We start from the raw sequence: 13401 nt of genomic DNA, 5'->3' as shown, positions 1-13401 counted from the left end.
CCTCAGCTATGTTCTAGATTCTTACTGATTTGTCTTTCAATTGCTTTGTATTCTTTATTGCATTAAAACTTCTGAAAGCCTTCTAACCAATTTTTCTGGATATTGCTTCTGTAGATTTTGCCCCATGGTTCCTTTTCTCTAGGGTATCTTATTCTTAGAAGTATCAACTCACCAGGGAAGTAATGGGATGGAAGCAGTGCCCCATGGTAGAAATTAACCTATGTTCCAAATTGGGGCTTAATAAGGGTAAATTACCCATTCCCTTTTGTCCTCTACCTCCTTTGTTTCCATTTATGCCCCCTCCATGCTATAACTTTTGGTACAGTCCACTTGAGCCTTCATTTCTTCTCCTCCTCTACCTTCATTTGCCTTTTTTCTTTACAATTTCCTTGTATCTTTATTTGAGTGTAGATTTTTTTTAACTCTTTTATAAACTGTTTTACCTTGGAGGTCTTTTTCCTTAAGGAAAAAAAAACCCTTTAAACTTGGAGAAATTTAATATTTGGGTTGCAGTTTAAGCTTCTTGGATTTTTGAAATATATTCTTCCACTCCCTTCTGCAATTGCTAGTGCACACAGAATAACCTTGTATTAATTTCTTTTTCTTTCCTTTATTTGAAGGTCTTTATCCAGGACCCCTTCCAGAATTTGTTTTTGGAATTATTAAATGTAGCAGCCTTTTGTCTTAGAGTTTAAAGTGTAGGGTTTCACAGTCCGTGGATTATTTCTTTTTTTTTTTTGGTTTTTTTTTTTTGTGAGACAAACAGGGTTAAGTGGCTTGCCCAAGGCCACACACCTAGGTAATTATTAAGTGTCTGAGACCAGATTTGAACCCAGGTACTCCTGATTCCAGGGCTGGTGCTTTATCCACTACGCCACCTAGCTGCCCCCCGTGGATTATTTCAATGGATGTCTTGTTTCCTGCATTTTAAAATTTGGGGCAGTTTTATTCCTACCCTTTTTTTTTTTTTAATGAGACCATGAAGTTAAGTGACTTGCCCAGAACCACACAGCTAATAAGCAGGGCTGATGCACTATCTACTGAGCCCTCCTACCTAAATGTGTTGTATTCTTCTGGGACACTTGTGATCCTTCATTTGTCTTTTGATATCCTGTCTTCAAGGAAAATAATTTGGACTTTTAGAAATCATGTTCTTTTCATGGTTTTGCCATTTCCTTTTTCTTCATCAGATTTTCCTCCACTTTACCATTTTGTGTTCATTTCTGTGAATTCCCCCTCCCTCCCTTTTTTTTATTTCTTTTTGCTTCTTTGGCGATTGTAGATCCAATTTTTTCCTAATTTGCTAATTGAGCAAATAATGCACTGAGAACAGATAAATATTAATTCCTAATTTCTTATGGATTTCATTTCTCCTTTTGGATTTTCTTGGAATTTCTTGCTCCATACTCTCTTGGAATTCTTTGTTTCATTAGTTATGGTTCACTTTTCTTTGTGTTCAAATATTCATGATGCAATTGAGGGTTTAATACTCATCTTTTCTTCTAGGTTTGGGATACTCTCGATTGATTTATCTACTGGTGCTCTCTGTTTTTAGTGAGATTTCTTCCCCCTGAAGTTTTTAATCCATTTTTTCTTTGATCTGTATTTACCCTTTCTTGCCTCCCCTCCCAGGACTGAGCTGCAGAGTATTTTGCGCCTCTTCCGTCCTCCACAGTCTTGGTCTCTGGGACATAGAACTAGCCCCAGCTGAGGTTCAGATCTGATTCAGCCCCTCATTCTTATCCCCCTCTCTCAGTTCCTCCTTGTCCCTTGTCCTTCTCTGGCCAAGCTATTTGAGCATCTGCTGATTTTTTTACAATGTTCAGGAAGACTTTCCAGACAAAATCTCTGCATCTTTGGGGATCTCTGAGCTAGATGGGGGAGAAGCTTTGATTCCTCTCCTTCTCCCCTTCCTCTCATTATGTGTCTCCACTTGTTGTGGGGTGGGGTATGCTGAGAGGCGGCAAGGTGGGCTGGGGGGAAGGGGGAGCATGGGGGAAGGGTGTTGCTGAATGAGCTCTTTAAGGATTAGTATTCTCCAGAGTTCATTTACAAGGATTTTAACCTCTTTTTGTCTTGTGGATTGCACTGTTATTGTCCACATCTGGCATATAATTCCTCTTTTCCAAAATATTCAAAGTTGGTAGAGATAGGACCAGTGTCTGGTCTCTCATTCTGGGGTCACTGCCTTGAATATGAAAATAGCTGCAATCAGCTTCTGTTCATCTAGCATTCAGTCAGCTCTTATCTCCATTTTTGTATTCTTCTGCAGTGTTAATCCATGTTCATAGGAAAGCTCATTTTCCACATCACCTTAAGATCCTGAAACACCTTTGTGATAACACATTAACCTAGAAAGATTCTGCTCAGTACAAGCTTAGTGTCAAAGCATATTGGACTACAATCCAATGTCTTTTTAAAAAATAAGTAATATGGTAGCTGTTACCCAAATAGTCATTTAATCTGAGCACCCCATTTGCTGGTTATTCTGGATTACCTGTATGTATTGTAACTATGAGATATTTAAATATAAAGAGGTCCTAGTCTATTGAACAAATTGAATTTTATAGATTGACACTTGGAATTCATTTTCCCACAGAAACCATGTTTTTTAAAATTGTGGTTAGGTTATTGGGCCACAGAAAGACTCTTTAATCTCTAATGTATTATGTATCAGAAAACTCAAATCACCCTGTGCAAGAATGGGTCCCTGGTTCCAGCTTGAGAGTCCAGGAGCCCCCTCAGTTGCTGCATCAGTGGGATCAGGGATGTCTTTTCTGCCCCTCCTGGCCATGGGAATCTATGGGACCCTTTGAGCTCAGAGCCACTAGCAGTGATCACTGGGGTGGGCATTCCAGTAAGGTCGGCCCTTTAAGTGAACAGGATGGAGAGAGGGGCCATTGCAGGGCAATGGGGGAAAGGAGCCAGGCCTGAATCTAGTTTTCTGGTGATGTCTCTTGGGGGTCATTCTCAGTCCTGCAGATTTTCTAGTTGCCTGGAACTCCTAGGATTGGCCCACCCACTTTCCTTTTCATAGCCACCTGTTGTTTCTTATTATTTCCTTCATTGGTGATTTGGGGGTTTTCTAAGGAATGTAGGTCCTTTTCAAGGTTTTCCTTTCTCATAAGGGAGAAAACCAGGGAATAAAAAAGCTGCCTTTGATGCCTTTCCCTCCTACCCCCCCCCATATACAAGACCACCCCCACTGTACTACACACATTTCTGTGTTTTTAAACTCCATAGAACTACTGTGCTTTAAACTACATAGGTAATTTCAAAGTCACCCATCCCCGTTAGTGTTCGTGGAGGTCTGCCAAGGGATTCAAGTGCTGGGACCCAGAGAACAGTTGTGAGGATTCCTTGCCTGCAGCCTGTCCCTACCACCTGTCACATAGACTGGCTGGGGAGAAGCAGGGACTGGGGGGAAATGGGGACAGGTCCAGGCGTGCCAGGGGAAGGAAGAACCAGGAAATCCTAGCAGGCAGCATTCAAGGAGAAATGAACTTGGGAGATAGAGGACCTAAGATTGAATCCTGGATTAGCTACCAACCAGCTTGGAGGGGCTTGGAGGGGCTTGGAGGGGCTTGGATTTGAAGGCCCCTGCCCACTTTGGAGCTTTCATCCTATGTTTGGATGGACCAGACTTAGACATAAACCAGAGGCCTTTGGCAAGTCGCCAGGGGCACCCCTTGGTTATGTCCAGTACTTGTTGCTCAGCCTGACCAGCTGTCCAGGTTCCATCTTATGGCTGCTCACTCCAACCACTGGATATTACTAGATGGAAAGATGAAGGCAACTTGCTCTCTGAAACCATGTGTCTCCTCAAATGGACAAGGTCAGTTATTTGTCAGGGATCCGTTCTAACAGTCTCACAGTGGTGGGGCCCTGCTCATGAGGAGCTGGAAGTCAGATGCTGATGTCTGCTGGGGTTCTCCAGCAGCTGAGTCCTCACAGTTTTCTCCATCAAGAAACTGGTTTGTAGTAGCCCAACAAGTTTTTCATTCTAAATTTTGTTCTGCCATAATCCCGCCCCCCCACTTGGGGTCTGCTTTTCAGCATGACTTGGTCTGTCTGCATTCCTTGGACTTCTCATGAGGTCAGGTGGTTTTCCTTTCCTCTCCTGGGTGGAGCTTCTTCCCTGCCACCTTCTTCATTAAAATATGACAGCAAGGTCTTCTAAGGTGATCATAGTCAGATGCCCGTTGATAAACAGGTGGGCAAGCACGTGGCATTGGTTTTGCCAAGCCCCCCGCCCAAGGCCAGAGCATCTCCTGTTGCTGTTACCTCACAGGGGAGGGGAGCCTGGTACTGCCCCCAACCCCCCCCTCCTGGTCTTGGACCTCTGCAGTGTGTCAGTGAGGTAACTTATTCCTGAAGATTCTGTTCCAGCTCTCCTGGCTTGGGTGTCCACACTCATTGCAGGCAGCTGCCCGCAGCCAAAAGCCCCTCTCTAGTGACGCAGTGGTCTCCTTTTGGGTCGTATCTGGCTTTTTGAAGGGACAGCAGAAGCTGTGGGCTGTTAGAGAAGTGAGACATGGAGCAAGCATCTTCATTTGTTTTATCAGTGGGGTTTATTAGCCACTATCACAGTGGAGTGGTCTGCATAGCTTTCCTCTTTTTTCTATGCCCGCCCTAGGTGCTCTTGAAAGTCCTTTTCTTTACAAATATGAAATCTATTCATAAATTAGATATTTTGACCATAATTAAAAGCAGTGCCCTTTAAGCTGTTTCATTTATAGTTCCCTGATTCCATTCCTGGTAGTTTTTTATCTTTGTCAGTAGACAAAGGTAGTAACAGCTGATTCTCTCTGATGCTAGAAATTAGAAGATGACCCCACTAACTCCATGCACATTTCCTTCTGTACGTCCCCTGTGTTGGAAATGCAGCTAAATTAAGACTTGATAGCAAAGACTGACTGACCATTGAAGAATAATCCTATAGTTTCAGGATTAGTCTCAGGTTCATGAAGGGATGAATGGGATTTTGAAAGATCATCCACTCCTTTCCTTTGCTTCTGGCAGATCTATACTTAAAATCTCTTCTTAATCCATTCAAGTTGTTGTTTTATGTGTGTTTTTAATCTCTAAGGAAAGAAATTTTTAAAGTACCTAGTATATCAATTTGCAGCCCAGTCAGTTATGCTTAATCTGATTCCATCTTTCAGTTAATTTCTTTGTCCAAAGTGAGAAACTGCTATGTTCTTTATATAATATCCTCTGTATAGAATATAGTTGGTATTCTTTGCCTTTTTTATAGGCATTATACTTAATTCTGTTCATTTTCTCTCATGTTTCTAATGCTTCATCATTTTCTTAGATTCTTTCCAAATTTCTCTCATCTTAATGAACCCTAACTTAAATCTAATAGGGTTTGTCTTGGCAGGTAGACTCCCCAGTATTTTATATTGCCTACAGTTATTTTAAATGGAATTTCTCTTTCTGCTTCTTGCTGCTACACTTAGTTGGCAATACATGGAAAAGCTGATAATTTGTGTGGTTTTATTTTGTATCCTTTAACTTGGTTAAAGTTGTTAATGATTTCAAATAGTTTTTTAGTTAATTCTCTTAGGATTTTCCAAATATACCATCATATCATCTGCAAAGAGTGATAATTTGGTTTCCTCATTGCCTATTCTTATTCCTTTAATTTCTTTTTCTTTTATTGCTATGGCTATCTTTTTTGGTACAATATTAAATAATAGTGGTGCTAATGACTCTAATTGTATTGTTAAGACTTCTAGCTTAAGGAATTTTCCCTTTATTCCTTAACTCTCTAATGTTTTTAATAGGAATGGATGCTGTATTTTTGATTTTGTTATTGATATGGTCGATTATGCTGACAGTTTTCCTAATATTGAACCAGCCCTTCATTCCTGACATAAATACCACTTGGTCATAAAGTGTCTGATCTTTTTGTTAGTATTTTATTTAAAATTTGTTAAAATATTCATTAAGGAGATTCATTTATAAATTTCATTTTTGACTCGTTGTTTAGACCTACTTATCAACACTATATTTGTGTCATAAAAGGAATTTAGTAGGACTCCTACTTTCTCCAAATACTTTATATAGTATTGGAAGTAATTCTTCATTAATTGTTTGTTAGAATTTGTTAGAATCCAGTGGTTCTGGGAATTTTTTAAGTTCATTGATAGTTTGCTTAATTTCTTTTTTCTGTGATGGAGTTATTTTAAGTGTTTTATTTCTTCGGTTAATGTGAATAATTGATATTTTGGTAGATACTCATTTATTATATTTAGATTGTCAAAAGTTATTGGATTATAATTGGGCAAAATAGCTTCCAACAACTTCCTCTTCACTTTCATTTTTGATATTAGTAATTGGACTTTTTTTAATCGAGTTTAAACAAATCAACTAATAATTAACTAATTAATTAATTTAGGTGGGTTTTTTTTGGTAAGGCAAACGGGGTTAAGTGGCTTGCCAAGGCCACACAGCTAGGTAATAAGTATCTGATGCCGGATTTGAACCCAGGTACTCATGACTCCAGGGCCAGTGCTTTATCCACTACGCCACTTAGCTGCCCCAATTTATTTTTTAATAAACCAGCTTCTAGTTTTATTTATTAGTTAAATGGCTTTCAGTTTTATTAGTTTCTTCTTTGATTTTCAGAATTTCCAATTTGATATTTAATTTGGGATTTTTAATGTATTCTTAAGTTTTTTTAGTTGTATGTCCAATTCATTGAGCTGCTTTTTCTTGTTTTGTTGATATAAACAATTAGAGGTATAAAGTTTCCTTAACTTAGTGCCATTTTTGCATTCTATAAATTTTTTTTAGCTTGTCTCAATTTCTTATCAATTGTTTCTATGATTTGTTCTGTGATCCACTTATTTTTTTAGAATGATTATTCAATTTCCATGTTCTAAGAAATAGGTATATATTCCTTTCTATTCTCATTCAGCTTTCTTCAGAGATCTATAAATCTAATTTTATTCACTTCTTTCTTGGTTTGTTTTTTGCTTAGATTTATCTAGTTCTGAGAGGGGAAAGTTAAAGTTCCCCATTAATATAGTTTTATTATCTATTAGCTCCAGTAACTCATTCATCTTCTTCAAAAATTTAGGTGCTCTTCTATTTGGTGTGATATTTAGTATTGCTATGACTTGTTTCCTTCCTTATCTCTTTTAATTGGATCTCTTTTTGCCTTTGCTTTGTCTGAGATCACGATTACTATCCTGCTTTCTTTGCTTCAGCTGAAGCAAAATAGATTCTGCTCCAGCCCCTTACCTTTATCTCTGTTTCAGATATATTTCTTGTAAACAGCATATTGTAGGATTCTGGTTTTTAATCCATTCTGCTTTCTGCTTCCCTTTTATGGGTGAGTTCACATTTATAGTTATAATTAATTGTACTTTGCTCCATGCTATTTTCCCCTTGTTTATCCCCCTCTAACCCCCCATCTTATTCCCAGCTCCCAGATTGGATCTGAAGGGAATTTAGGGGAGCTTCAGAGGGTTCCTTCCTCACTCCAGCATCTTGGCTTCAAAAGCCATTAGACCCCGCTCTTTTATGTCTTTCTGAACTTCCTCTCTCTTCTCTGTACTGATGTCTAACTCCACTTGCCCATCCCTAGAACAGATAAGTTCTAGCAAACTCCATGCTTGACCTTGTCCAGAAGTGTCTTCCCAGTCCTTTGTGAGAGGCACAGTTCATCCCCAGCCCTTCAGAACCTTCCTTGGCTGTTGCATTCTTCAGGACTCTGGAGGCTTCCACTTTTCTTCTCCCTGGTCTTCTCACTTGACTCTGCCTCAGCTGCTCTAAGTCGCTGCAGGTTTCTCTGAATCATTGAACTCTCACCATTTTCCAGTTGATGTGTGGTCACTTGGTCTCCATTTCTTTGCTCTTCTAACTCCTCTGCCCTGTCCACATATATGAACTTGAATGAAACCATTTAGGCCAGAGATTGGGGGGAGTGGGTTGTTTTTGTCAGTCCTTAGTCACGCGTGGCACCACTGTAAAAGCCTCTCATGACCACTCCTTTCCTTCTCAGTGTGTGGTCGGCTCTGAAGTGACCCTTCGAGTTGGTGGAAACTTCTTCTTTGACCCTCAGCCTTCAGATTCCTCTGTGAACCTGGTGCTGATCGCTGGTGGAGTGGGGATCAACCCTCTCAACTCCATCCTGCTCCATGTAGCTGATCTTCACAGACTTCGGGGGAACCAAGGAAGCGGCTACGAGATGGGACGGGTGATGCTGTTCTATAGTGCAAAAAATACCAGTGAATTGTTATTTAAGGTGGGTGAGGCGAGGGATGTGAATCTCGACCCAGCTGTCCTTCTGCCTTGGAGCACAGTGAAGCTCTTCTCCTTGGTGGGGTTAGAAAAACAAAGGGCTTCATTTTCAAGTGAGTGGTTGTAGTTTGCACACAAGAGTTAGAATAGTAGATTTTTGGTGCCTCTTAAAGCAGGACAGTTTCACAACTCGGGATGAGTTCAGGAGCCTTTTTTGACTGCATCTGACCAGGGACAGCATAGACAGTCTGGCTGCCAGAGGTATAGAAGGGCCAACCTGCCTGGACAAGCCAAACTCCCATTGTTGGGATCTTGTTAAAAAATTGCCATATGATCAGTGAAACCATAGCTGAGTTATTAGTGCTTGAGAAAAAGCAATCCTAATAGTTAGTACTATGCTTGTTAGCATATTTATATTTCAATTAAAGCCAAATAATGTGGTGCATTTTAAATGTTCTGGCCTGCTGGGCTGCAACAGTATGTCTCAAGGTCGGGGGGGGGGCTTGGAGCACATTCTTAGCATGGCCAGGGGAAGCAGCAGGGTTAGGATGCTGTGATGGGGCACATCTGTTGGGATTCCTTCAACTGTGGTGTAACTAGATATGTTTCACATTCCAGAATAGCATTCTCAATCTAACAAATGCATTTCCTGGGAAAATCCTGTGTCGATTCTATGTTACACAACAGTCTACAGAGATCAGTGAAGAACTTCTGCCATATACTACTGGTGAGTGGTGGGTGCACTGATCCACCTTAGTAGGGATGCTGACCATTTAGGCCAGAGATTGGGGGAGCGGGTTGTTTTTGTCGAAAAGGAAGCAGACTGTAGTTTGGTTTTTTGTTCATTTGTTTTAAGTATTTAGGGACTGGGGGAGCAATTGGGGTTAAGTGATTTGCCTAAGATCCCACAGCTAGTAAGTGTCTGATTTGAGTTCAGAGTCTTGACTCCATGGCCTGTGCTCTATCCACTGCCCACCTAGTTGTCCCACATTGTTTTTTTTAAATTTTGAGTTCCAAAACTCCCCCCTTTTCCTCCCCACCCCCCACAAACCTCTTCCCATATTCACCAAGAAGGCCAGTAATATGATAGTAGTTACACATGTGAAGGGGCAGCTAGGCAGCATAAAGGATAAATGCTGAACCCGAAGTTAGGAAAACTCATCTTCATATTGGCCTCAATGTCTTCATTTGTAAAATGAGCTAGAGAAGGAAATGGCAAGCCACTCCAGTGTCTCTGCCAAGAAACCCTTGAATGGGGTCATGAAGAGTCAGACACAATTAAAAAGATGATTGTGAAATCATGCAAAACATTTTCATACAACAACAAATAAGTGAAGGAACAAACAGATCAGCAAATAAATTGAAGAGATTATACTTCAGTTTGCACACAGATTTCACCAATTCTATCCCTGGGGATTAATAGCATTTTTTTCCCTCAAAAGTCCTTTGGAATTGTCTTGGATCATTTTATTGATCTGAGTAGCCAAGTCTTTCACAATTACTTGTCAGTACAACTTTATTTTAACTGCACAGTGATCTTTTGGTTCTTCTCACTTCTTCTTTGTAGGAGTTCGTGTAGTTCTTGCCTTATTTTTCTGAAACCACCCCATCACAATCATACTACTACTACTACTACTACTACTACTACTACTACTACTACCACCACTACAGCTTGTTCAGCCATAATTTCTAATTCTTTATCACCACAAAAAAGCTACTAAAAATATATTTGTGCATATGTGTGATTTTCCTTTTTTTTTTTTATCTCTTTGGGATACAGATCTAGTAATGGTATTACTGAGTCAAAGAGTAGGCAAAGTTTTATACCCCTTTGGGCCTATTTCCAGACAGTTCTACAAATTGGTTGGACCAATTCACCATTCCATCAGTAGTAGTTCATTAGTGTCTGTTTTTCTCCTATTCCCTCCAGCATTCATCATTTCTGATAGGTGGGAGTACTACCTCAAAGTTGTTTTAATTTTCGTTTTGGCTAATTGGGTGATGTATAGCATTTTTTTCATATGATTAATAGATATCTCTGATTCCTTCTTCTGAAAAGCTGCTTGTCATATCCTCTGACCATTCATCAAGTGAGGAATGCTCTTATTTTTTACAAATTTGACTCAGTTCTCTATGTATTTAAGAAATGAGACCTTAATCAGAGAAACTTGTTTGTAAAAATGTTTGGTATAACTTCATTGTCAATGATACCATTTAACAAAATGTAATTTCCCTGATTATCTCTTTCAGTTAGGTTTATTTTTGCTATAAGTTTGTCTGAGTTCATGATTGCTATTGCTGCTTATTTTACCTCAGTTGAAAGATAATAAATTCATCTCCAGTCCTTTAGCTCTATGTTTGTCTTTCTGTCTCAGGTGTCTTTTGTAAACAACATTGTTGGGTTCTGGTTTCTAATCCATTCTGCAAGCTTTGTCTGTTTTATGGGTGAGCTCATCCCATTCACATTCAGTTATATTAGTGGCTGTATTTCCCTCCTTCCCATTTTCTTCCATTTAATCTTCTCCCTCTCTTTTTATCTGTCCCTCCTTAAAAAGTCTGTTTGCTTCTAACTGCTTCCTCTCTTGATCCAACTCCCTTTTGTCACTCCCTGCCCATTTTCTCTTAATTCTTTCTCCTTCCATTTTCATACAGAGTAAGTTAGAGTGTGGTACTCAAACAAATGGATATACATACACAATATACATACATACACACATGTGTTTATGCATATATGTGTATGTTTATCAAATTGTTTGAGAGATCGGTTTCTTTCTTTGAACTAGGTTCAAGTATTGTCTGACTCTCTGCACCCATTTTCCTCTCCACAGGTTTTTCTTTGTGCACCTCTTTTTATGTGAGAAAATTTTTCCTTTTCTATCCTTCTCCCTTTTCTGCATCTCTCTTTCTTATCCTTTCTTTGTTTCGGGAGAGCATTCCAGCATAACCAACATATTCATGCTTTCTGTTTGTATAAACTCTTTTTAACTGCTCTAATAATGATAAAGATCTTAGGAATTACAGGAATCATTTTCCCATATAGAAAAGGAGACTGTTCTCTTGTTTACCTTTTTATGCATTTCTTGAGTCTTGTGTTTGAATGTTTTCTATTCAACTTTGGTCTTTTCATCCAGAATGCTTGAAAATTCTCTTTCTAATGCCCATTCCACCCCCCACCCCCCAAAGGATTGGTTATTCTTGGTTTTAATTCTAGCTCCTTTGCCCTCCAAAATACCTTTTTCCTTTAGCATGGAAACCACTAAATCCTGTGTGATCCTGACTGTGATTCCACCTGGCTTTTTGAATTCTTTACCTCTTGACCTGGGAGTTCTTACTCCTCTTGACTCTTAGTCTCCTGGGAGTTCATTTTGGGATCCCTTTTAGGAAGTAATTGATTGTTTCCTTCACTTTCTATTTTCCCTTCTGGATCTAAGATATTGGTGCTTTTATCATTGATAATTTCTTGAAATATGGTGTGTAGACTCCTTTTTTGATAATGGTTTTCTAGTTTGACAATTTTAAAATTATCTCTTGCTCTATTTTTCAACATGTGGTTTTCCCAATGAGTTATTTCACATTTTTTCATTCTTTCAACTTTGATTTTTTTTTTTTTATGTTTCTTAATGCCTCGTAGAGTCATTCACTTCCAGGAACCCTGTTCTAATTTTTAAGGAATTATTTTCTTTAGTTAATTTTGGTACCTCTTCTACTGTTGGGCCAATTATATTTATTAAAATGTTATTTTCATCTTTTTGTGCCTCTTTTATCAAGCTGTTAATTTTCTTGTATCATTTTCATTTCTTTTCCCAAATTTTCCTACCACTCTCCTTTTTGAACTCTTTAGGAATTCTTGTTGGGATTGTGTCCAATTAGTATTTTTCTTTGAGGCTTTTAAAACTGTTTTTACATTGTTGTTTTCTGAGTCTTAACATCTTTTCTGTCACAGTAGTAGCTTTTTATGATCAGATTCTTTTTTATTTTGTGGTTTCATTTTTCCATCAAATTTCTTGACTTTGAATTTCATGTTAAAGGTAAGCTCTGCTCCCTCAGGGATTGGAAAGCATGTGCCAAACTTCAGGTTTTTATTGCACTACTGTACCTTTTTAGTGCTTTCAGAGTTGTGTCATCTGGGGAGAGGTGAGGTCACTGCTTTCTTGGTCTGGCCTGGTCTTTATCTAGGAAGGGTCCTTGAGCCCCGTGCAGCTACATGCACTAGCACTGCTCTCTGCCTGTAACTGGGACCCAGAACTCTATTTGCTAATCCTGTTGGTCCCCATGCCAGCAAAGGCTGCCATCCAATCTATTTCTGGTTGCCTGTTTGCGCCCTCGGCATCTCTGGGCTGAGAGAATCCAGTTGATTTGCTGCCTCTAATCCAACTCTTGCCTCTGCCCCTCAAATGTGAGTTACTTTATAAGTAATTAGAAATTGTAGGGAGTTTGGGGTCCCATCCTGGGATTCTATGAGTGAATTATTAGAGAAAAACTAGAATAGGAAACAAGTTGGGTATGCTATAAAAAACAAGTTTCTTCACTTCCCAGCTGAAAAATTTAATGAGTGCATCCTTTAATTGGCTTTTACGTTATCACAAAGATGCATACACAAATTATACATTCTACTCTTGACTGTGAATTTATACCATTTGCTATTGATAGTAATTTAAATTTTACATTTCACCTTCTCCATAAGGGTTTTTGTTGGGGGTTTGTTTTTTTAAAAAACTTAATTTTGTTGAAAGTGATATTAAATCTCCATAAAACAAATAGGCTTTTTATTTTTTCACAATTATGTAATGCTTTATTTTTTAAATTTAAATATTTTATTTGTCTTTCCAACTACATGCAATTGTATTTTTTGCCAATCATTTATTTTTAGCAAGGTTTTGAACTTAACAATTTTTCTCCCTCCCAACCTCTCCCAGACAGAAAGCAATAGGATATAAGCTCTATATTTCTAACAACGGTAAACATAGATTTTGAGAGAGGAATCTGATCCTAACAGAAAAAAGAAAAAGTAAGAGAGAAAAAGGTAACATAATACATAAAGGAAAATTGAAGATAAAAAGCTTTGGTCTTCATTTAAACTCCACAGTTCCCTCTCTGGATATGGATGGTAGCTTCCATCACAAGTCTTAGAATTGTCTTTGGTTATTA

General features: G+C 38.8%; 1 protein-coding gene across 4 annotated transcripts in view; it reads left to right on the top strand.

Annotated features, from left to right (window-relative positions):
- The window catches only part of OXNAD1 (oxidoreductase NAD binding domain containing 1), a 49679-nt gene that overhangs the window by 33872 nt on the left and 2406 nt on the right, over window positions 1–13401 (top strand). For all 4 annotated transcript variants that reach the window (XM_074195756.1, XM_074195755.1, XM_074195757.1 and 1 more), the window contains 2 exons: window positions 8015–8257; window positions 8872–8980. In XM_074195756.1, coding sequence (XP_074051857.1) covers window positions 8015–8257; window positions 8872–8980 — 352 coding nt within the window. The remainder of the gene's footprint in view (window positions 1–8014; window positions 8258–8871; window positions 8981–13401) is intronic.

This window comes from Macrotis lagotis, chromosome 7, assembly GCF_037893015.1.
Source record: "Macrotis lagotis isolate mMagLag1 chromosome 7, bilby.v1.9.chrom.fasta, whole genome shotgun sequence".
Lineage (NCBI taxonomy): Eukaryota > Metazoa > Chordata > Mammalia > Peramelemorphia > Peramelidae > Macrotis > Macrotis lagotis.
The sequence above is the reverse complement of the archived record's forward strand: the minus strand, read 5'-3'. Positions and strand labels throughout refer to the sequence as shown.